At 40.0% G+C, this 22,844-nt stretch overlaps 1 protein-coding gene across 5 annotated transcripts in view; it reads right to left on the bottom strand.

The window, feature by feature from the left end:
• Nucleotides 1-22,844, bottom strand: part of taok3b (TAO kinase 3b) — a 49,400-nt gene that overhangs the window by 11,293 nt on the left and 15,263 nt on the right. For 4 of the 5 annotated variants that reach the window (XM_062031802.1, XM_062031800.1, XM_062031801.1 and 1 more), the window contains 4 exons: nt 19,470-19,709; nt 19,183-19,395; nt 18,870-19,052; nt 14,057-14,815 (listed from right to left, as the gene is read on the bottom strand). In XM_062031802.1, the coding sequence (XP_061887786.1) occupies nt 14,654-14,815; nt 18,870-19,052; nt 19,183-19,395; nt 19,470-19,709 (798 nt within the window). In that variant the 3' untranslated portion in view covers nt 14,057-14,653. Of the gene's footprint in view, nt 1-14,056; nt 14,816-18,869; nt 19,053-19,182; nt 19,396-19,469; nt 19,710-22,844 lie in introns of those variants that run through there. The other variant, XR_009823689.1, reaches the window with a different exon arrangement.

The raw sequence follows: 22,844 nt of genomic DNA, 5'->3' as shown, positions 1-22,844 counted from the left end.
GCAAGTATGCGACAGGCCAAATTTGGCCCGTCGGCCCCACTTTGGGCATCCCTGCTCTAGTCGTGAATGTAGCGTGGACATCATTTGTAGGGCTGCGAATCTTTGGGTGTCCCACGATTCGATTCAATATCGATTCTTGGGGTCACGATTCGATTCAAAATCGTGTTTTTTCCGATTCAAAAACGATATTTTCCCGATTCAAAAGGATTCTCTATTGATTCAATACATAGGATTTCAGTCTGATGGCATGCAAGCAGAGTAGTAGATTTTTTTAAAAGCTTTTATAATTGTAAAGGACAATGTTTTATCAACTGATTGCAATAATGTACATTTGTTTGAACTATTAAATGAACCAAAAATGTTACTTATTTTATCTTTGTGAAAATATTGGACACAGTGTGTTGTCAAGCTTATGAGATGCGATGCAAGTGTAAGCCACTGTGACACTATTGTTCTTTTTAATATAAATGTCTAATGAGAATGTCAATGAGGGATTTTTAATCACTGCTATGTTGAAATTGTAACTAATATTGATTAGGGCTGCAACAACTAATCGATTAAAATCGATTATAAAAATAGTTGCCGATTAATTTAGTCATCGATTCGTTGGATCTAAGCTATGCGCATGCGCAGAGGCTTTTTTTTTTTTTTTTTAAATGTTTTTATTTTTTATTTTTAAATAAACCTTTATTTATAAACTGCAACATGTACAAACAGCTGAGAAACAATAATCAAAATAAGTATGGTGCCAGTATGCTGTTTTTTTTCAATAAAATACTGGAAAGGATAGAAATGTAGTTTGTCTCTTTTATCCGATTATTAATCGAAGTAATAATCGACAGCTTAATCGATTATCAAATTAATCGTTAGTTGCAGCCCTAATATTGATACTGTTGTTGATAATATTCATTTTTGTTTCACTACGTTTTGTGTCGTGTTTGTGTCTCCTCTCAAAGTTCTGAGTGTTGCTGGGTCGGGTTTGGTTTTGGAATTGGATTGCATTGTTATGGTATTGTTGTGTATTGTTTTTTGGATTGATTAATAAAAAATAAATAAATTAAATAACACTTTTTTTTTTAAATAATCGATTTTTAAAAAAAATCGAATTCAAATCGATTTTTTCCCACACCCCTAATCATTTGGTTGGGGAACTGAATTTTTTTTAAATTCGGTTTCATTTTATTGTAATTCATATTTAATTTGGTGTCATTCTAATTCAAATGGCATATGTAATAATTTTATCATTCGCTAATTCGACATTTATCTTAATTTTTTCCCTTTTTATTTTCTTATTTGATGTATCTGGTTAGCGTGTGTATTAGTACCTAATGAATTTGACACCTAAATGACTTCCAGGTCACTGGGGAGACACCAGTGCAGTAAAACCAGCAAGCGTTACACGGACGCCGAACCACAAAGGAGCAAAAGTGCAGCGTCAGGAAGACAACATGTTTTGGTTTTCAACATAAAGTAGTTTTTATTTTGTGTTTTGAACCGCACAGGAAATGGTGACGAAGAGGGTTGTTTTAGGAAAGTCCCCTTTAGATTTCTACCTAAATACATTTCTCTATAAACTCACATCTTCCCGCACTATTGGCAAAGTTCTGAACTCCTGTGTAGCACTCAAGCAAGCCTTTTTATTATTCATATTATTATTATTATTATTATTATTCAATTTCAAGACACTGAAGGAGCCCCATAGCACTTTTGACGGAACCGTTGGCGTTCCACAAGGCTTGAATCGACACACACACACACACACGCACACACACACACACACACACTCACACACCAAAAGGCCTTACTGCATACGAGGAACGTTAGCATCATTAGCATCAGAAAGCTAGTGGAAAATGTACAAGGCTTTTAAAAATTCCACTTCAGAATGAGTTTCTATTGCCTTCAGAAATGACAGTCAAACATTATTTATTAATTATTATTATTTTAGAAGTGGGACCTTTCTCCCGCCCTGCAAGAAAAAATGACCATTATTCCAAGTTGTGGCTTGAAAATAAAAATAAAACAAAAAACATCCTTCAAGTCAAGACCAAAACATTTAAAGCAAAAATCTCCTTTAAATGAATTAAAAAAAAAAAAAGTTTTATAGGCTTTGACTGAGAGGGTTTGGGGGCGTCTAAATTAGTCACATGGTAGTTTTGAACACTTTTTTTTTTCTCCAACAAAACAAAAACAAAAAAAACAATTGCATTCCCCCCTAAAGAGAAAACAACAACAAGGCTAAAAGTGGTGTTAAGTAAGAAATGAAGCACCAAACTATTATTCTTCCATTTGGTCAAAAAAAATGGAAATTGTGCAACCTGTTCAATGAACACAATGGCAAAAATATCGGCGTCAATCTGACCATGAGGCGCAATTTTTTTTTTTTTAAATACAGACCCACTTTTTGTGTGACTAGGGTTGCAAAAGTTACAGTTAGAAACCCTCCATGGGAATATATGACATGTGGAAAATGTGCAAAACACTCCCTATTTTTTACGTTGATATTAGTTTTCCTGCTTGTCTGCAAAAAAAAAATTCCAATTGATATGTATGTGTTTTATAAATGATTAAAAATGTTCACCAATTTTGTTGTTCTTCACGGGCAATGAGAATAAAATCCCGATCTATTCGACTCTATTCTAAATTATTCTATTGAAGAAAGTAGTACATTTTATTTTGTTGACCACTGACCGAAGAAATAATAAACTAAACTAAACTAAATGTTGCGGATTACAAATAAAAGGTTTAAAATAAAGAAAGTAGAAACATGTGACCTCTCCCAGCCAATCAGAGAAGGTCACAATAATCACGAAGAAGGTTGTAATTCTCATGTCAATGAATAGAACATTTTAAAAAGTTATTTATAATGTATTATTAAAATGTAAATACATTTATATATTTCACATTGTATTTAATTTTAATTAAATTACATTAATTTGAATTAAATAGATTACAAAACATGTTATCATACAATATTGCTATACATTATAAATATATATATATATTTTTTTCAACATGTATTGTAGTTCTCAGAGGCTCAATTTTCCCTCATTGCAATTTATGACAATGAAACCAAAGGATTAATTGAATATCGTCATTAAAACGCAATTATGAGGATGAAAACGTGTCTAAACACGCACCCTGACTGTGTTGCCTGTGCTATTATTTTTCTGACAAAAACACCACATGGTGGCGCCGTTATTAAACCCCTACAAGTCGGATTGGCTTGAAATTTCTCACACAGCTACAAAAAAAAAAGAAAGAAAGTTAGAAGTACCCACTGTAAGGGAAGTGACAAGCACATGTGTGGTTGAAAAACATGGCCGGAGTCAAACAAAACATCTTAGCAACTTAACTAACGGCTCGTAAGTCATTAAGTATTTGTGTAATGATGATTCTCAAACTGTGGCACGTAATAATCACTTGATTAAAGTGCAGTGTTTTATTTTCCTATATTCAAACACAGTGTGACTGTTCAAACTGTGTGTGTAATGTTACAATGGCCAAAAACATTCAATATATCCATCCATCCAACCATTTTCTTCCGCTTATCCAAGGTCGGGTCGCGGGGGCAGCAGCCTAAGCAGGGAAGCCCAGACTTCCCTCTCCCCAGCCACTTCATCCAGCTCTTCCCGGGGGATCCCGAGGCGTTCCCAGGCCAGCCGGGAGACATAGTCTTCCCAACGTGTCCTGGGTCTTCCCCGTGGCCTCCTGCCGGTCGGACAAGCCCTAAACACCTCCCTAGGGAGGCGTTCGGGTTGCCTCCTGAGCAGATGCCCGAACCACCGCATCTGGCTCCTCTCCATGTGGAGGAGCAGCGGCTTTACTTTGAGTTCCTACCGGATGACAGAGCTTCTCACCCTATCTCTAAGGGAGAGACCCGCCACCCGGCGGAGGGAACTCACTTCGGCCGCTTGTACCCGTGATCTTGTCCTTTCGGTCATAACCCAAAGCTCATGACCATAGGTGAGGATGGGAACGTAGATCGACCGGTAAATTGAGAGCTTTGCCTTCCGGCTCAGCTCCTTCTTCACCACAACGGATCGATACAGCGTCCGCATTACTGAAGACGCCGCACCAATCCGCCTGTCGATCTCACGATCCACACTTCCCTCACTCGTGAACAAGACTCCGAGGTACTTGAACTCCTCCACTTGGGGCAAGATCTCCTCCCCAATGGCACTCCACCCTTTTCCGGGCGAGAACCATGGACTATGACTTGGAGGTGCTGATTCCCATCCCAGTCGCTTCACACTCGGCTGCGAACCGATCCAGTGGGAGCTGAAGATCCTGGCCAGATGAAGCCATCAGAACCACATCATCTGCAAAAAGCAGAGACCTAAACCTGCAGCCACCAAACCGGATCCCCTCAACGCCCTGACTGCGCCTAGAAATTCTGTCCATAAAAGTTATGAACAGAATCGGTGACAAAGGGCAGCCTTGGCGGAGTCCAACCCTCACTGGAAACGGGTCCGACTTACTGCCGGCAATGCGGACCAAGCTCTGACACTGATCATACAGGGAGCGGACCGCCACAATCAGACAGTCCGATACCCCATACTCTCTGAGCACTCCCCACAGGACTTCCCGAGAGACACGGTCGAATGCCTTCTCCAAGTCCACAAAGCACATGTAGACTGGTTCCTCCCGGATGGCAGAGCTTCTCACCCTATCTCTAAGGGAGAGCCCCGCCACCCGGCGGAAGAAACTCACTTCGGCCGCTTGTACCCGTGATCTTGTCCTTTCGGTCACAACCCAAAGCTCATGACCATAGGTGAGGATGGGAACGTAGATCGACCGGTAAATTGAGAGCTTTGCCTTCCGGCTCAGCTCCTTCTTCACCACAACGGATCGATACAGCGTCCGCATTACTGAAGACGCCGCACCGATCCGCCTGTCGATCTCACCATCCACTCTTCCCTCACTCGTGAACAAGACTCAGAGGTACTTGAACTCCTCCACTTGGGGCAAGATCTCCTCCTCAACCCGGAGATGGCACTCCACCCTTTTCCGGGCGAGAACCATGGACTCGGACTTGGAGGTGCTGATTCCCATCCCAGTCGCTTCACACTCGGCTGCGAACCGATCCAGTGGGAGCTGAAGATCCTGGCCAGATGAAGCCATCAGGACCACATCATCTGCTAAAAGCAGAGACCTAATCCTGTAGCCACCAAACCGGATCCCCTCAACGCCCTGACTGCGCCTAGAAATTCTGTCCATAAAAGTTATGAACAGAATCGGTGACAAAGGGCAGCCTTGGCGGAGTCCAACCCTCACTGGAAACGTGTCCGACTTACTGCCGGCAATGCGGACCAAGCTCTGACCCTGATCATACAGGGAGCGGACCGCCACAATCAGACAGTCCGATACCCCATACTCTCTGAGCACTCCCCACAGGACTTCCCGAGAGACACGGTCGATTGCCTTCTCCAAGTCCACAAAGCACATGTAGACTGGTTGGGCAAACTCCCATGCACCCTCAAGGACATGGGAGTTACACTTGTTAAATAATGTTTTTAATGAATACTTAGGCTTACTATATTTAAATGTTGGTCATTATGATGGTACTTGGAGAAAAAAAGTTTGAGAACCATTGGTCTTATTATTATAAAACAAAGCATTGTTTATTATATTTACACTAGCATGTCTACAAAGACATTTCGACCACAACCCATAGGGGGCGCCACTCATGTCATTTACAGTCATGTGATGAAATGAGCATAATAAAACTAGTGTGAGTGTTACTTCTCATGTATTCCCATTGGATGTGTCCAAAACGTAATTTCACTTCTTATATGTCTTGTACATGTTAAGAATGGACAATAATAAAGCAACTTGAACTTGTCCTGGTAAATATTTCTCAAATTCTACACTTTTCCGGAAACCTTTTGCAACCCCAGTGAGCGCTAATACCCTCGAATACTCCAGTCTGCTGATACAATCTGACAGTCTTACACTTTCTCACATCAGGGCGTCTGTCTCACTATTCTACGTTTCTAAAAACAAACAAAAAAAAAAAACAAACAACAACAACAAAGCAAAGTTGTTTCTAAGCTGGGTCACGGGTCGACGGACCGGTGTCGGCATGTTCTCGCTATAGCGTCAAGTATACAAATATTCATATCAAAACAGCACAATTCTCACCATTTGTCATGTACAAGACCGCTGATTACATGGTTCACAAGTTGAAAACCGGGAGGGGAAAACGGTGGCAAACCCCGGGGGGGAAATCAAAACGTATGCAGCTGCGTAAGAAAGGCATTCGTGAACGTATATATAATATATGTATAGAGGAGTTTCCATTTTTTTTTTACATTTCCCACAATGCATTGCCGATATCCTTATAGAGGGGTTCGGATTTTTCCCAGAAGTGGATGCCAGAATCCATTTAGAAGGGCGAGCGTCATCGTTCACGATAGTTACCGTATTTTTCGGAGTATAAGTCGCACCTGCTGAAAATGCATAATAAAGAAGGAAAAAAACATATATAAATCGCACTGGAGCAGACCTGGGCATTCTGCGGCCCGCGGGCCGCATCCGGCCCTTTGTGCGTCCCTGTCCGGCCCGCGTGAGGCCAATTATAAATTACAAAATACATTTTAAAAAGTATCTATGTCGAGTGTGCAACACAACGGTGCTGCTTTTGTTTTGAAAATCGTTATTTGTATTACTTCCGTGTGGACGTATGCGTGTGCGTGATTGTGAGTGAATGTGAACAGCAGGAATCACAAATTACAAAATAAAGTTAAAAAAACATCTATGTCGTGCGCGCAATACAACTGTGCTGCTTTTATTTTGAAAAGTATTATTTATGGGCGTGTGTCCGTGTGTAACCTGTGAGTGAAGGTGCACAGCGACAAGTGATGCACGGTTTACACCCGAGACGCTAAAAAGAGAAAAGTTGATGACGAATGGCGTGTTTCCAACAAGACATGGACTGCCAAGCAACGTTCCCTCTAAGGTGCGTGCTTGCGCAATTGCGCACTGCTCAAGCGTCCTCTGCGCACAGCAAATATATGCCGCGCACCAAATAAAATCCCATCTGAATTCTAAACAAAATAAACATATTTATTCTATGTAATTTTGCAATGCAACTTTGAGTGACAGTGACAACAAACGGCCCTAACGGTGTTTGTCAACACCGTTCAATTGAACACCATTCAATTATTGTAACGTCTATCGAGATGTTTCGAGGACAGGAATTATATGGATCACTTTATTGAGCAAAACTGTTTATATTCGGCCATAACCACACCAAAAACATGAGTAAAACACTTCTATCTCGAAAAACTAGTCATTTTCTGCCGTACAAACCAGGCCAAAACCAACTTGTCATCTGTCACCAACACGCATACCACTAAACCACTGGTGCGTTTATGGCCACACAAAAAGTCGGACAACTCAAACACCACACAAAGTTACACTATGACTCCTCAGTCATACGTGTGCTTATTTTACTGTCATTTATTATTAATGTTAATTTATTTATATTAGTCATGGAATGCTGTTACACACACTATGTTGAAGTATTACTATTATTATTAATTATTATTATTATTATTATTTATCTTACGGTATATATCAAAAATAATATTGAGCAAAATTTAATTGAAATATTGTCGATGTGGCACTCCAGCAGTGCTCGGGTTGCTCATGCGGCCCCCGGTAAAAATGAATTGCCCACCCCTGCACTGGAGTATAAGTCGCGGGAAATTTACTTGATAAAAGCCAACACCAAGAATAGACATTTGAATGGCAATTTAAAATAAATACAGAATAGTGAACAACAGGCTGAATAAGTGTACGTTATATGAGGCATAAATAACCAACTGAGAACGTGCCTGGTATGTTAACGTAACATATTATGGTAAGAGTCATTCAAATAACTATAACATATAGAACATGCTATACGTTTACCAAACAATCTGTCACTCCTAATCGCTAAATCCCATGAAATCTTATACGTCTAGTCTCTTACGTGAATGAGCTAAGTAATATTATTTGATATTTTACGCTAATGTGTTAATAATTTCACACATAAGTCGCTCCTGAGTATACACTACCGTTCAAAAGTTTGGGGTCATATTGAAATGTCCTTATTTTTGAAGGAACAGCACTGTACTTTTCAATGAAGATAACTTTAAACTAGTCTTAACTTTAAAGAAATACACTCTATACATTGCTAATGTGGTAAATGACTATTCTAGCTGCAAATGTCTGGTTTTTGGTGCAATATCTACATAGGTGTATAGAGGCCCATTTCCAGCAACTATCACTCCAGTGTTCTAATGGTACAATGTGTTTGCTCATTGGCTCAGAAGGCTAATTGATGATTAGAAAACCCTTGTGCAATCATGTTCACACATCTGAAAACAGTTTAGCTCGTTACAGAAGCTACAAAACTGACCTTCCTTTGAGCAGATTGAGTTTCTGGAGCATCACATTTGTGGGGTCAATTAAACGCTCAAAATGGCCAGAAAAAGAGAACTTTCATCTGAAACTCGACAGTCTATTCTTGTTCTTAGAAATGAAGGCTATTCCACAAAATTGTTTGGGTGACCCCAAACTTTTGAACGGTAGTGTAAGTCGCACCCCCGGACAAACTATGGAAAAAACTGCGACTTATAGTCCGAAAAATACGGTACACGTAATTAGTTCATTGTTCAACCCAGCACATTTTACACCTTGAATGACTTCCAAAATGATAAGAGTCAAGATAGCTATGACGGCTTCGTTTGTGGATGGGTTTGTGACGTGTATGTTTACCTGTATAAACCCAGTGGACATCTTGTGTGGTGTTCGGGTCTGTGGGACCCGTTTTCATTTTTTTATTAAAAGAAAAATGATACAATTAATACATTTTTCAAACTGAGACTCACTGACTTTGGCTCATTTTCTGTGAAGAACATATATCAGAATACATATTTAATGACCACACACCATACACCCCCCCTACACATTTATATTACATATAAGATGTCTAATAGAAGTGTGGAAATTGATGTTCTGTGTACTACCCGCGCACACACACACACACACACACACACATACACACAGCAGGCCTAGACAGGAGGAGGACAGACTGTAGGTACACAGAACATCAGAGGGTCAAATGTGCGAGAAAATGAGAGCAGACTGTAGATTAACTACGATGAAATTATTGGACAGGACGTCGGAAATGTGTAATAAAGTTGTACTTTATATAAGAAAAAAATGGGCATACAAAACGGTACAAAACGATCCTTTTATCTTGTTATCTGTCATTCATTCATCACCCGTAGGCTCGTAATCCTCAATCTCAACAACCACAATGCACCTGCTCCCGGTCTTTCTAACATCCGGTTTGCCGCAATGAATTGTGGAACATGCAGTATTTTAGTTAACCCTTTGTTAGGCTATTGAGTAAAAAACAACTCAATTGAGTGTCAGTGTTTCTCAAATAATCAATATCAAATACATGTATAAATCAAATCAATTCCCTTTTAACTCTTTTTAGCTGTAAATAATAAATCAATTTATCAGCAATTAAATCAAGCATGCAAATTATGAATGATCATCACACATGAACTATATAACCCATAAGTTACAACACAGACAGTGTTGACAAACACCGCAGGTGCAGAAACACAAAAGAAAAATCCCTGTGGGATGCAGAAACTGGCAGAGAAATTTTCTGTGCAACGTTCATATTGTTGTTACTCAGCCAGCGTTTGTGGGTCTGATGGACCCGTTGCATTTTGTGGCTTTTAATGCCTCACAATCAAACACTTTTATGTTAAAATACTGAACAGATGTTTACCTTATCCCAGTAAACATCTGTTCAGTATTTTAACAGAAAATGCAACGGGTCCATCAGACCCACAAACGCTGGCTGAGTAACAACAATATGAACTTTGCACAGAAAATTTCTCTGCCAGTTTCTGCATCCCACAGGGATTCTTCTTTTGTGTTTCTGCACCTGCTGCACAAGGTTGCAACATTGTTTGTCAACACTGTCTGCTCTCATTTTCTCGCACATTTGACCCTCTGATGTTTACCTTATCCCAATAAACATCTGTTCAGTATTTTAACATAAAAGTGTTTGATTGTGAGGCATTAAAAGCCACAAAAGGCAACAAGTCCATCAGACCCACAAACGCTGGCTGAGTAACAACAATATGAACATTACACAAGGGTTAAGTCAGGCTAAACGCAGTGTTTTTCAACCACTGTGCCGCGGCACACTAGCGTACCGTGAGATATTGTTTGGTGTGCCGTGGGAGATTATGTAATTTCACTTAATTGGGTTAAAAATATTTTGTGCAAACCAGTAATTATAATCCGCAAATAATGTTGCCGTTGTTGAGTGTCTGTACTGTGTTTTTCAACCTTTTTGGAGCCAAGGCACATTTTTGTTCATTGAAAAATGCGGAAGCACACCACCAGCAGAAAACATTAAAAATGTAAACTTAGTAGTTGATATTGACAGTAAAAAGTCATTGTCGCAATTGTTAGATATGAATTCAAACCATAACCAAGCATGCATCACTGTAGCTCTTGTCTCAAAGTAAGTGTCACGACCTGTCACATCTCGCTGGAGTTTTTTGGTGTTTTCCTGTGTGTAGTGTCTTGCGCTCCTATTTTGGTGGCTTTTCCTGTTTTGTTGGTATTTTCCTGCAGCAGTTTCATGTCTTCCTTAGAGCGCTATTTCCCGCACCTGCTTTGTTTTAGCAATCAAGACTATTTCAGTTGTGTGGACGGCGCTATCCTTCTTTGTGGGGAAATTGTTGATTGTCATGTCAGGTGTGGATGTACTTTGTGAACGCCGTCTGCTCCACACGCCGTAAGTCTTTGCTGTTGTCCAGCATTCTGTTTTTGTTTACTTTGTAGCCAGTTCAGTTTTAGTTTCGTTTTCCATAGCCGTCCCTAAGCTTCAATGCCTTTTTTAGGGGCACTCGCCTTTTGTTTATTTTTGGTTTAAGCATTAGATATGACATCTACAAAGCAATTAGCTACCTGCTGCCACCTACTGATATGGAAGAGTATTACACGGTTACTCTACCGAGCTCTAGACGGCACCGACACTCAACAACGGCACTTTATTTGCAGACTATAATTACTGGTTTTACTATATTTTTAATCCAAATAGGTGAAATTAGATTATCTCCCACGGCACACCAGACTGTATCTCACGGCACGCCAGTGTGCCGCGGCACAGTGGTTGAAAAATACAGGTCTAGAGATCGGCATATGGGAGAGAAGTGTATGGTCAGAGAGTGTTTGGGCCTGTGTGTGTGTGTATATTTTGTCTCGTCTTGTCTTGTCTCATACTAACAGTGGTACTATTGTTTTGTTAGTGTACAGGAGTTTTTCTTGTTTTTGTTTGTATGGTATTGTTATTTATTATATTGTTTATGTGAAATATGGAATGAGTGAGAGGGGTTGGGATATTAAAAGCATCTGCTTCATCCAACCCCTTTTCAAGCCTGGCATAAATGTCTCTGCCAAAATGTTAAAAAAAAATGTGTTGTTGTACTGGGCAGGTTTGAAATAAATACTTCAATTCAATATCAGTAGGTGGCAGCAGGTAGCTAATTGCTTTGTAGATGTCGGGAACACGGTTTGTCGCGATCACAATATGCGGGAGGCAGTGTGCAGGTAAAAAGGTATCTAATGCTTGAACCGAAAATAAACAAAAGGCGAGTGCTGCTAAGAAAAGGTATTGAAGCTTAGGGATGGCTATGCAAAACAAAACTAAAACTGAAGTGGCTGCAAAGTAAACAAAAACAGAATGCTGGACGACAGCAAAGACTTACAGCGTGTGGAGCAGACGGCGTCCACAAAGTACATCCGTACATGACAATCAACACCAAAATAGGAGCGCAAGACAAGAACTAAAACACTACACACAGGAAAACAGCAAAAAAAACTCCAAAAAAGTCACAGCATGATGTGACAGGTGGTGACAGTACACCTACTTTGAGACAAGAGTTATAGTGATGCATGGATGGTTATGGTTAGAATTCATATCCAACAATTGCGAGAACGACATTTTATCGTCAATGAGTTTCATTTTTTTATGTTTTCTGCTCCCGGTGTGCCTCTGGATTTTTTCAATAAAAAAAATGTGCCTTGGCTCAGAAAAGGTTGAAAAACAACGGGCTGCAGTATTGCAACGCATTGTGGGAAATGTATACAAAGCGGAAGTTAGTGAAACGCTAATTTTCTGCGATTAATAAATCAACAATATTCATAATGCCGACGACGTGTGCCACTGTCAACTGTCACAGTCGAGGTGGAAGGAGTAAAACGAGCTTGTGTCGCCTTCCTAAGCGTATTTCTGGACAAGCAGAAGCGGCTGAAAAGAAAAGTTAACGGCATGGATCGCTACAATCAACTGAGATGTGACGTGCTGATGGACGTCGTTTGTTCGGACCATTTCCAGTAAAACCAGCCCAACTTTGCATTAACTTGGTGTGCTTGGTCAAGTAACTTTGATAGTAGTTTTATTGGAGTTTTATTGGTGAAAATAGTCTTATGCGGACTGTAGCCTCCACATAAAACAAAAGTGAAGAGACATGAGAACATTCTCTCAATGCTGCCTTACATGACATTAAATGTGTTATCCGTGATTATCCAGGGTGTCAAACTTCTGTCGGATCTTTTGACGACACAATGTCCACTGTGTTTATACAGGTAAACATAAACATCACGAACCCATCCACAAACAGAGCTATCTTGCCTTTTATTTTGAAAGTCATTCCAGGTGTAAAATGGGTTGGGTTGAAAAATTAAGTAGTCAAATTTCCACTGAATAGTAATATAAATATTACGTGCAACTATCGTGAACGATGACGCTCGCCCTTCAAAATGGATATCGGCATCCACATCCGGTAAAAATTTGAACCCCTCTATATACTTTATATTAGGGGTGTAACGGTGTGTTTATTTTAAGTACGGTTTCCACACGGTACACATTAAGCGAGGGACAGGAAGTGTACAGTAAGTGCCTCACGATATAGTCACGTGACTACTCCGGAAACAAATATAGTGCAACCAGCAGCGATAGCGCCAAGGAGAAATCAGAGCTTGAAAACCAATACTGTTGTACTTCTTGAAAAAGAAACAATTAGATATGATTTAAGATTTATTTTCACAATTTTACAAGATGAAAGTCTAAAAAATTATGAGGAAAAAGTTATAGTTTTACATTTTAATTTTACAAAAATTTAATTACATGAAAAACGAATAACTTGATCAGAAAATGTTGGCGGAATATGAGGAAAAAAAGTGAAAAATAATTAGGTAAACAAGTTAAAATTGTGCAAGATGAAAGTCACAATTTTATGGGGAAAAAATTCACACTTTTAAAAAATTTTATGAGGAAAAAAACGGTACTTCCACGCTTAACTTAATGAAAACATATACTAACGTTTTCACTGGGAAAAAAAGTCGGTATACAATCTAAAAAAAAAGCAAGCAAGAAATTACAAGCCTAAAAGAAAAAACTTAATCCGAAAAAAAAAAGTAGCTTTTTGGGAAATCAGTTGCAATTTTACAAAATGAAAGTCGAAATTTTTAGGATCATACTTTGAATGCTATTGTTTTATATTTAATATTACCCCAAAAATCTGAATTTTTACAATTTTTTGCAATTTCAAAAGATGAAAGTTGTAATATTATGAGAATATAAGTCCGAAGTTTATTTTTTCAAATTTGAGAATTGTATTTTAACCGCAGTGCGTGTGCATTTTCTTGTAAAAATAAAAAAAAAATTACAATAAATTAATGCAATTTTACAAGAAGAAAGTTGTATCATGAGAATAAAGACGCAATTTGACAAGAACAAAATATTAAGGTATATTTATTTTTTAAATTTGAGACTAGTATCTATTACTTTTTTGCAGTTTTTCACGTTACAAAATCGTAAAGGCGAAATCTAACCTTAAAGCTGAGGTACGTGCCGAAGCGTGATTATGGCGTACTGTTCTGTTACACCCCTGATATAAATATATGTATATAAGTTAAACATGGCGCTTATGTTATTTTTTTTCTTCTGCAACATAAAGAAAAAAAGAAGCTATGACCACTTTATTCACAAACAGCTAAGATCTCTGACAGATTCATGCGTCACAACCTGAATGTGTCCTTAATAAAGTGCATGCAATAAGAAGCGAACGGAGATGTCGGCCAATCATACATCGCGATGGACTGCAGTCACATTCTGAGCGTTAAATGCATGGAAAATTATAAAAAGGAGAACAAAGGGGGGAAGGTGGGGGGCTGGGGGGGGATCAGCTTATAATAATAAAAACACCACACTGGTGGTGGTGGTGGGGCGGGGGGGTCCGCAGCTCACATTCCACAATGTCCCTCCATGTCACACACACATTAATATGAACATGATGGGTTTCTATTTAAACATATCAAAGTGCCCATTTTACCAAAAAGTTTTCCTGAAGTATTCAATTCATACCAAAAAGGAGGGAGGTGGCGACGGAAAATTCCCAATAATCCGTCCTCGCCGCTTGATTCCGCTTGTGTCACAAAAGCAGTTTCTCATCGGACGCCTCTGTCCCGAGACTATCTGGGAGAGAAGAAGAGCACAAAGTTATCCGGCCAAACAACAAACACTGGTGCTTAAAAAAAAGGCTGCCGCCATGTTGGTCCGCTTTCATCTGTCGTCGTCTCTCGGGAAGTCCAGAGATCCCAGGCTGCCGAATCCCAGGCTTCTGCTCTCGCTGTCGAACGTGAGCGTCTCCCGGTCCTGACGCTCCAACAAGTGCTTGATCCTTTCCGAGCGGTCCTTCTGGAGGGCAGCCAGTTCCTCTTCAATCTGCAAAATCAACACAAAAATAACACATTACAAAAAATAGGGCTGGTTGTTTTTTATTTGCAGTACTGATAAATGCCAAGAGGGGGCTCTAACGAGCACCGGATGGGGAAAACATGTATCCTGAATGGTCAGCATTCAGCTGCTTTATGGACCTCTGCGTGCGCTTTAAAATGATGCTACTCAGCTATTTGTGTCACGGCCAGGGCGCGTTCCAATGCGCCGTCATCTTTGAGCTCTGCTTGCCGTGCCTCGGGACGCGCCCACTGCTGCGTCACGCCTACATGCCGGCAAGGCTGTGGGCGATCAGCAATCAGCGCACCTGGACCTGATGAGAGGGAGCTGTATAAAGGACCAGTGGACCCAAGGATCCAGGCGGGAACTTAGTTTCTGAATGGTGTACTGTAAGCCGAAGCCTTATGCTCTCTTTCTCTGTTTCTGATTGATTGAGACTTTTATTAGTAGGTTGCACAGTGAAGTACATATTCCGTACAATTGACCACTAAATGGTAACACCCGAATAAGTTTTTCAACTTGTTTAAGTCGGGGTCCACTCTCTGTTTTTTCCCTCCATGTCTGACGTCCTTGTTTGTTCTCCCGCAGTGCCTTCCAGAGTCTCCCCGTTGTGGTCTCTTGTCGTTCCGTGTTTGTGATTTGGACTGCCTTCCTCGATCCTTGACCCCTACTCGGACACGGACTACGCTGCCTCGCTCCTACCCTCGACCCCCTTGTCTGTTCACGGACTGTCCTACTGCTTTGTCCTTCCTCTCGCTCTCCTCAACATCACGGTAATACACGACAATCAATTGCACACCTAGTCTTGTATTTTGGTCACACACTCCATTCTATTGTTTAGTAGTATTGTTTGTTATTATTATATATTTATTAACTATATATATATATATATATATATATATATATATATATATATATATAATTGAGCTTACTTCCCCCTGGTGTCTTTGCCGTCATCTCCCTCTGTTAAAACATAACAGTAAGTTCCCGCCTGGATCCTTGGGTCCACTGGTCCTTTGTACAGCTCCCTCTCATCAGGTCCAGGTGCGCAGATTGCTGATCGCCCACAGCCTTGCCGGCATGTGGGCGTGACGCGGCCGTGGGCGCGTCCCGAGGCGCGGCAAGCAGAGCGCAAAGATGAGGGCGCATGCGCCCTGGCCGTGACAATTTGTGTAAAAAAAAAATTAAAAAATCTGATATTTTACACAGAACTCCAAAAATGGACTGGACAAAATTATTGGCACCCTCACGCTTTTAGAAAATATAACTGAAATCAATCGCTTCCTGTAACCATCAATTAGTTTCTTACACCTTGCTACTGGAATTGTGGACCACTCTTCTTTTGCAAACTGCTTCAGGTCTCTGAGATTTGAAGGGTGCCTTCTCCCAACTGCTGTTTTTGGATTTCTCCACAGTAGTTCTATAGGATTTAGATCTGGACTCATTGATGGCCACTTCAGAACTCTCCAGCGGTTTGTCTTAAGCCATTTTTGTGTGCTTTTTGAAGTATGCCTTGGGTCGTTGTCCTGTTAGAAGACCCATGACCTCTGACGGAGACCCAGCTTTCTGACACTGGGCCCTACATTATGCCCCCAAAATGATTTGGTAGTCCTCAGATTTCATGATGCCATGCACACAGTCAAGGCATCTGTTATCAGAAGCAGCAAAGCAACCCCAAAACATCAGTGAACCTCCGCCATGTTTGACTGTAGGAATGGTGTTCTTTTCTTTGAAGACCTCATTTTGTTTTCTGTAAACAGTTTGATGATGTTCTTTACCAAAAATCTCCACTTTAGTCTCATCTGTGCACAGGATGTTCTTCCAGAAGGATTTTGGCTTCCTCAGGTAAGTTTTTGCAAACTCCAGTCTTACTTTTTCATGTCTCTGTGTCAGCAGCGGGGTCCTCTTGGGTCTCCTACCAAAGCGTCCCTTTTCATTGAGATGGCGACGGATAGTGCGAGCTGACACTGTTGTACCCTGCGTCTGCAGGTCAGCTTGAATTTGTTTGGAAGTGGATGCAGGTTCTTTATCCACAATTCTAACAATCCTTTGTTGCAGTCTTTCATCAATTTTTCTATTCCACATCCAGGGAGGTTAGCTACAGTGCCATGGGCTTTAAACTTCTTGAAGCTTCTAGGCTGAAGCTTAGAGGTGACATAGCTTTCGCCGCTGCTGCTCCCAAGCTCTGGAACGACCTACATCTGAGTGTTAGACAGGCCTCCTCTCTTCCTGTTTTTAAATCTCTCTTAAAAACATACTTTTATTCCATGGCTTTTAACACTGAGTGATATCCATCCCGCTATGGCGCCCCATAATACACCTGCTGTGAACATGTTTTTTATGTTCTATTTATTTTAGTTATTTATTTTTTATCGTGCTCTGTTTGTGTTGTGTTGTGTTTGCTCGGTTCTTGTATTATCTTTTAACCTGCCCATTGTACAGCACTTTGGCTACCCCTGTGGTAAATTTTAAATGTGCTTTATAAATAAAGTTGATTTTGATTTGATGACATTGCGCACAGTAGACACAGAAACATTTAGATCTCTGGAGATGGACTGGTAACCTTGAGATTGCCCATTATTTCCACATGCTTGGTTCTCAAATTTTTTGAGAGTTCTTTGCTCTTCTTTCTTTTCTCCATGCTCAGTGTGGTACAAACAACACAAAAGTTGAGTCAACTTTCCTCCATTTCAACTGGCTGCAAGTGTGATTTCTATATTGCCAGCACCTGTTACTTGCTACAGGTGAGTTTAAATACAAATTAAAGGAGCATCACATGCTTAGAATAAAACTATTTCTTACAATTTTGAAAAGGTGCCAATAATTTTGTCCAGTCCATTTTTGGAGTTCTGTGTAAAATATCAGATTTGTGTTTTTTGTTGTTCCAATACAAACAAAAGAAATAAATAGAGATAAATGCTTTAAAATGTAATATCGGAAATGATCGGTATCGTTTTTTTTTATTATCGGTATCGTTTTTTTTTTTGTTTTTTTTTTTATTAAATCAACATAAAAAACACAAGATACACTTACAATTAGTGCACCAACCCAAAAAAACTCCCCCCATTTACACTCATTCACACAAAAGGGTTGTTTATTTCTGTTATTAATATTCTGGTTCCTACATTATATATTAACATATATCAATACAGTCTGCAAGGGATACAGTCCGTAAGCACACATGATTGTGCGTGCTGCTGCTCCACTAATAGTACTAACCTTTAACAGTTAATTTTACTCATTTTCATTAATTACTAGTTTCTATGTAACTGTTTTTATATTGTTTTACTTTCTTTTGTATTCAAGAAAATGTTTTTAATTTATTTATCTTATTTTATTTTATTTTAAAAAAAAACCACCTTATCTTCACCATACCTGGTTGTCCAAATTAGGCATAATAATGTGTTAATTCCACGACTGTATATATCGGTATCAGTTGATATCGGTATCGGTAATTAAAGAGTTGGACAATATCGGAATATCGGATATCGGCAAAAAGCCATTATCGGACATCCCTAGAAATAAACATGTGACTACCAAAGCATTTGTCATTTCAAACATTTGACAGAAATGCAGGGGTGCCAATATTTGTGTGTGTGGAGATTAAAAAAAACAAGACATGCATGTGTGTGTCCCCTTTCGGGGCACTAATGATTGTACCCAATGAAATCTGCTTAGCAACAAGGGACAGCGCAAACATGTGACTTGAGCTGGAAAAAGAATCTCAGCAATGTAAGTTCACGTCGAGCATTTTTTGCCATTTGCTAAATGTGACAAAGTTAACCGGGAGGACTGTTTTTAAAAGTATTCCCACCGACTCTCCCTGTGCTTTAAAACAAAAAAAGGGAATTGCTAATTATTTTATTGCGCTTTGGGGCACTAATTATTATGCCCTATCAAATCTGCCTAGCAACAAGTGACAGCACACACATGGAACTTGAGGACGTAATAAAAAAAGATTACTTTTTGGGTAATTCAAAGTACAAAGTTTGTATATATTTCATTGACAGTATTTCACTATGACTTTTATTTTGGTTCCTACCTTCTGCTCAAGGTGGGCCCTGCGTATGGAGACCTTCTGCTCCAGTTTCTGCTGCTCTCTCTCGTGTTGGGTCTCCATCTGTGACCTGGTCTTCCTCTGGTAGGCGTCCAGCAGCTCCATCTCCTGCTTCAGTTGCTGCTTAAGAGCCTGACTCTCCGTCTCCTGCTCGGCTTCCAATCTCATCTGGGCAAAAACAAAAAGCAGCGGTGACCCATAGGATGAAATATGCCCACTCAGCTTTAGTTCCTAGTTCGAACATTGCTGTACTGTACACATAGACATGGCATAGCAAGCCAACAACGACTCCTCCTACCGCTTGTGACGCCATCATCTCATTGATGCTCTGCTCGTACTGCTCCGCTAGCACCGCCAGCTTGCGGGTCTGCTCCTCCTTCAGCCCCTTGAGGATGCTCCTGTGGTCACCTTTGGGAGATACCTCCAGCTGATGGTTGCGAAGAGCTTTGTACTGCTTGTTCTGCACCTTGCAAGTGTCCTGGAACTGTTTCTTGATCTGCATCTCCAGCATCTACGGAGAAACCAGCGGTCAAAGTCAAGGCCGGGTGTCAGTCGGCATCAGTCGGTGTTGAAATCAGGAGGCACCTTGAGGTCCCTGGGCTGCTGACGCTGCTCCATTGTGTGTTTCCGCTGCAGTTCCTGCTGCCGCCGGTTGTTGTACTCCTCCTGGTTGTCCAGCTCCGTTTGGTGCTGCAGACGCATGAGTTCCACGCGCAGTTTTTGCAGCATGTGCAGCTGCCTGTGCTCGAGGTCCTGGGTGCCCTCGTCCTGCCGGATTATCAGGGCGTGCTCCATCTCCTTCTGGGTCCTCTTCTTGTTCAGCTCCTGATGATGAACCATTAAGAGAAGAATTTAGATGTTTTAATGGTGGCTGACAGCTGATTGGCTCCTTGGACGGAGGCTCACAATGTTCGTCTTCAAAGAACCCTGTCAGATTCAGGAATAGGTACTGAAATCCGGTACCTTTTTTTTTTTGGCACCGACCAAATCCCACTGGTCCTACCGAGCGCCGATTCACGTAAAATCCTAAGGTAACATGTAACGGTACTTGGGTTGGCGCGTGGCTTCACACCCGGTTTCCGACTTTGCACTTCAGCATTGGGCGATCACTCCAGCAGCACTGTAGGTGGACTCAGCCAAACTACCTCTAGGTCAGTGGTGCTTAACCTGAGTTCGATCGAACCCTAGGGGTTCGGCAGAGCCTCCGCCGCGGAGGTCAAGACACGCCCGATCCATCGTGTAAACAAAAACTTCTCCCTGTCGGCGTATTATGGACACCCCCAAACAATGTTCCCTCTAACTTTCCATATGTGTGAGCAAACGCAAAAACTCCTTGAGCATTCATGTGGAGCACATGTGAGCGACATCAGACGTGCACATGCACTGTGGTCACACCTGCAGCACACCTGTCCCTAACCTGACTAAATAACAAGTTCAATGTTTTATTATTGTTTAAAATGACAGCAGTCATTTCCATGAGATTATTTTCTAATATAAGTGTTTTGGCCCACTTACAATGACTATAACATATTGTTTTTCATGAGCTGTGTACTAGTATTATATATCTGGGTGGTGGTCCTGCTTTGGAAATAAAGTGTATCCCTCTCAGATATCACATTTAGTTCCCACTAAAACATTCACATGTTGCACAATGAGATGTAAACATGGGATCATGTGTACATTCCTGTAACTTTCCGTTTGTAAAATATATCTTTATTAGTATTTCTTTAATATAATAACATCATTTTATGATTACGGTTCGGGTTCGGTGAATGCGCATATGAAACTGGTGGGAATCAGTACCTCCAACAAGGTTAAGAACCACTGCTCTAGGTAATGTTGCAATTTTCAATTCCAAAAAAGAATCTGACTTAAAAAAAAAATCGCTCAGACGCAAGTGAAGTAAGGCTCCACTTTTCCAAAAATGTGTAAGTTTGATGCTAATATACATTTGCTTTGCTATTAGTATGCTACTGATTAGCATTAGTGATTTTACATGGCGATTTCAACACCTCCAAATGTGTAAATAAAAAGGTAAACTAAGATGAACGTTACAATTTAACAGCTGGTGTCATAACTGCAATACTTACAGTATTAATACTTTTAAAGCGCAATAAACGATTAGCTTAATCAAAAACTGATAGCCAACACACCATAAACTATACACCTTTGGACTTGCAACTGTAATTCATACTTGAAAATTAAACTGAGAAATGTGATAATAAAACAAGACATAACTGGACAGCAGTTATGTTCCTCTTATTTTGAAATGTTGGGATACATTTTTTTATTTCATTATCAAAAACAACTCATATTTATTAACACACACAAAAACATCTAAAACTGGTATCATTGATTACAGATATCGATTCCCAGGTACTGGTAATTGGTACCGTATCGGTTCAAATGTGAACGGTACCCATCCCTACTTATATTGTAGATCAAGTGTTTTTGTTGTAGGTCTTTTAAGAAGTGAATATTAACAGCAGAGCTGAATATCTGTAAAAGCTGTTTCAAGGGATCAACTAAAAATAATCCTTGGGTCTTCTGAACACGGAGTATCTTTGATAGGCATTTTTGCAGTGGATCTCTTAATATCAAAAGAGCATTCTGTGGTTAAGGTTCTACAGCAAAACACGAGTCAAAGATCCTCCATAAGGAGCGCTCTGCTTTTCGGATCTACTGCAAAAAACAGTAAAGATCCCTTTTTATATAAGGGGTATTTTTTCAGTAGGTTAAATTAGATCCCTACAAACAGCAAAGTTCCTGACATATAATAGATCTTTGACTAGGGTTTTTGTATTATATCTCCAAAAACATCAGAGTTTCTGATATATAAAATACCTTTGACCAGGGTTTTTGTATTAGATCCCCCAAAAGAGCAAAGTTTCTGATATAAAATACCTTCGACAAGTGTTTTTAAATTAGATGCCTACAAACAGCAAATTTCCTGACATATAAAAGACGTTTGACTAGGGCTTTTGTATTTAATCCCCAAAAACGGAAGTTTGTGATGTATAAAATACCTTTGACTGGGGTTTTTGAATTAGATCCCAACAAAAAGCAAAGTTCCTGACATAAAATATCTTTGACTAGGGTTTTTGTATTAGATCCGCAAAAAGAGCAGTTTCTGATATATAAAATACCTTTGACTAGGGTTTTTGAATTAGATCCCTACAAACGGCAAAGTTGCTGACATATAAAAGATCTTTGACTCTGATTCTTGTATTAGATCTCCAAAAACATCAGAGTTTCTGATATATACAATACCTTTGACTAGGGTTTTTGTATTAGATCCCCCAAAAGAGCAAAGTTTCTGATATAAAATACCTTTGAATGGGGTTTTTGAATTAGATCCCAACAAAAAGCAAAGTTCCTGACATAAAAAAGATCTTTGACTAGGGTTTTTGTATTAGATCCCCAAAAACAGAAGTTTCTGATACCCAAAATACCGTTGACTGATGTTTTTGAATTAGATCCCTGCAAACAGCAAAGTTTCTGACATATAAAAGATCTTTGACTAGGGTTTTTGTATTAGATCCCCAAAAACAGAAGTTTCTGATACCCAAAATACCGTTGACTGATGTTTTTTAATTAGATCCCTACAAACAGCAAAGTTCCTGACATATAAAAGAGCTTTGACTAGCGTTTTTGTATTAGATCCTCACAAAGGTTAAATTAGATCCCTACAAACAGCAAAGTTCCTGACATATAATACATCTTTGACTAAGGTTTTTGTATTAAATCCCCAAAAAGAGCAGTTTTTGATATATAAGTGAAGTGAAGTGAATTATATTTATATAGCGCTTTTTCTCTAGTGACTCGAAGCACTTTACATAGTGAAACCCAACATCTAAGTTACATTTAAACCAGTGTGGGTGGCACTGGGAGCAGGTGGGTAAAGTGTCTTGCCCAAGGACACAACGACAGTGACTTGGATGGCAGAAGCTGGGATCGAAC

Source organism: Entelurus aequoreus, linkage group LG21 (assembly GCF_033978785.1).
Source record: "Entelurus aequoreus isolate RoL-2023_Sb linkage group LG21, RoL_Eaeq_v1.1, whole genome shotgun sequence".
Classification (NCBI taxonomy): Eukaryota; Metazoa; Chordata; class Actinopteri; order Syngnathiformes; family Syngnathidae; genus Entelurus; species Entelurus aequoreus.
This window is presented reverse-complemented; position numbering and strand designations above follow the sequence as displayed.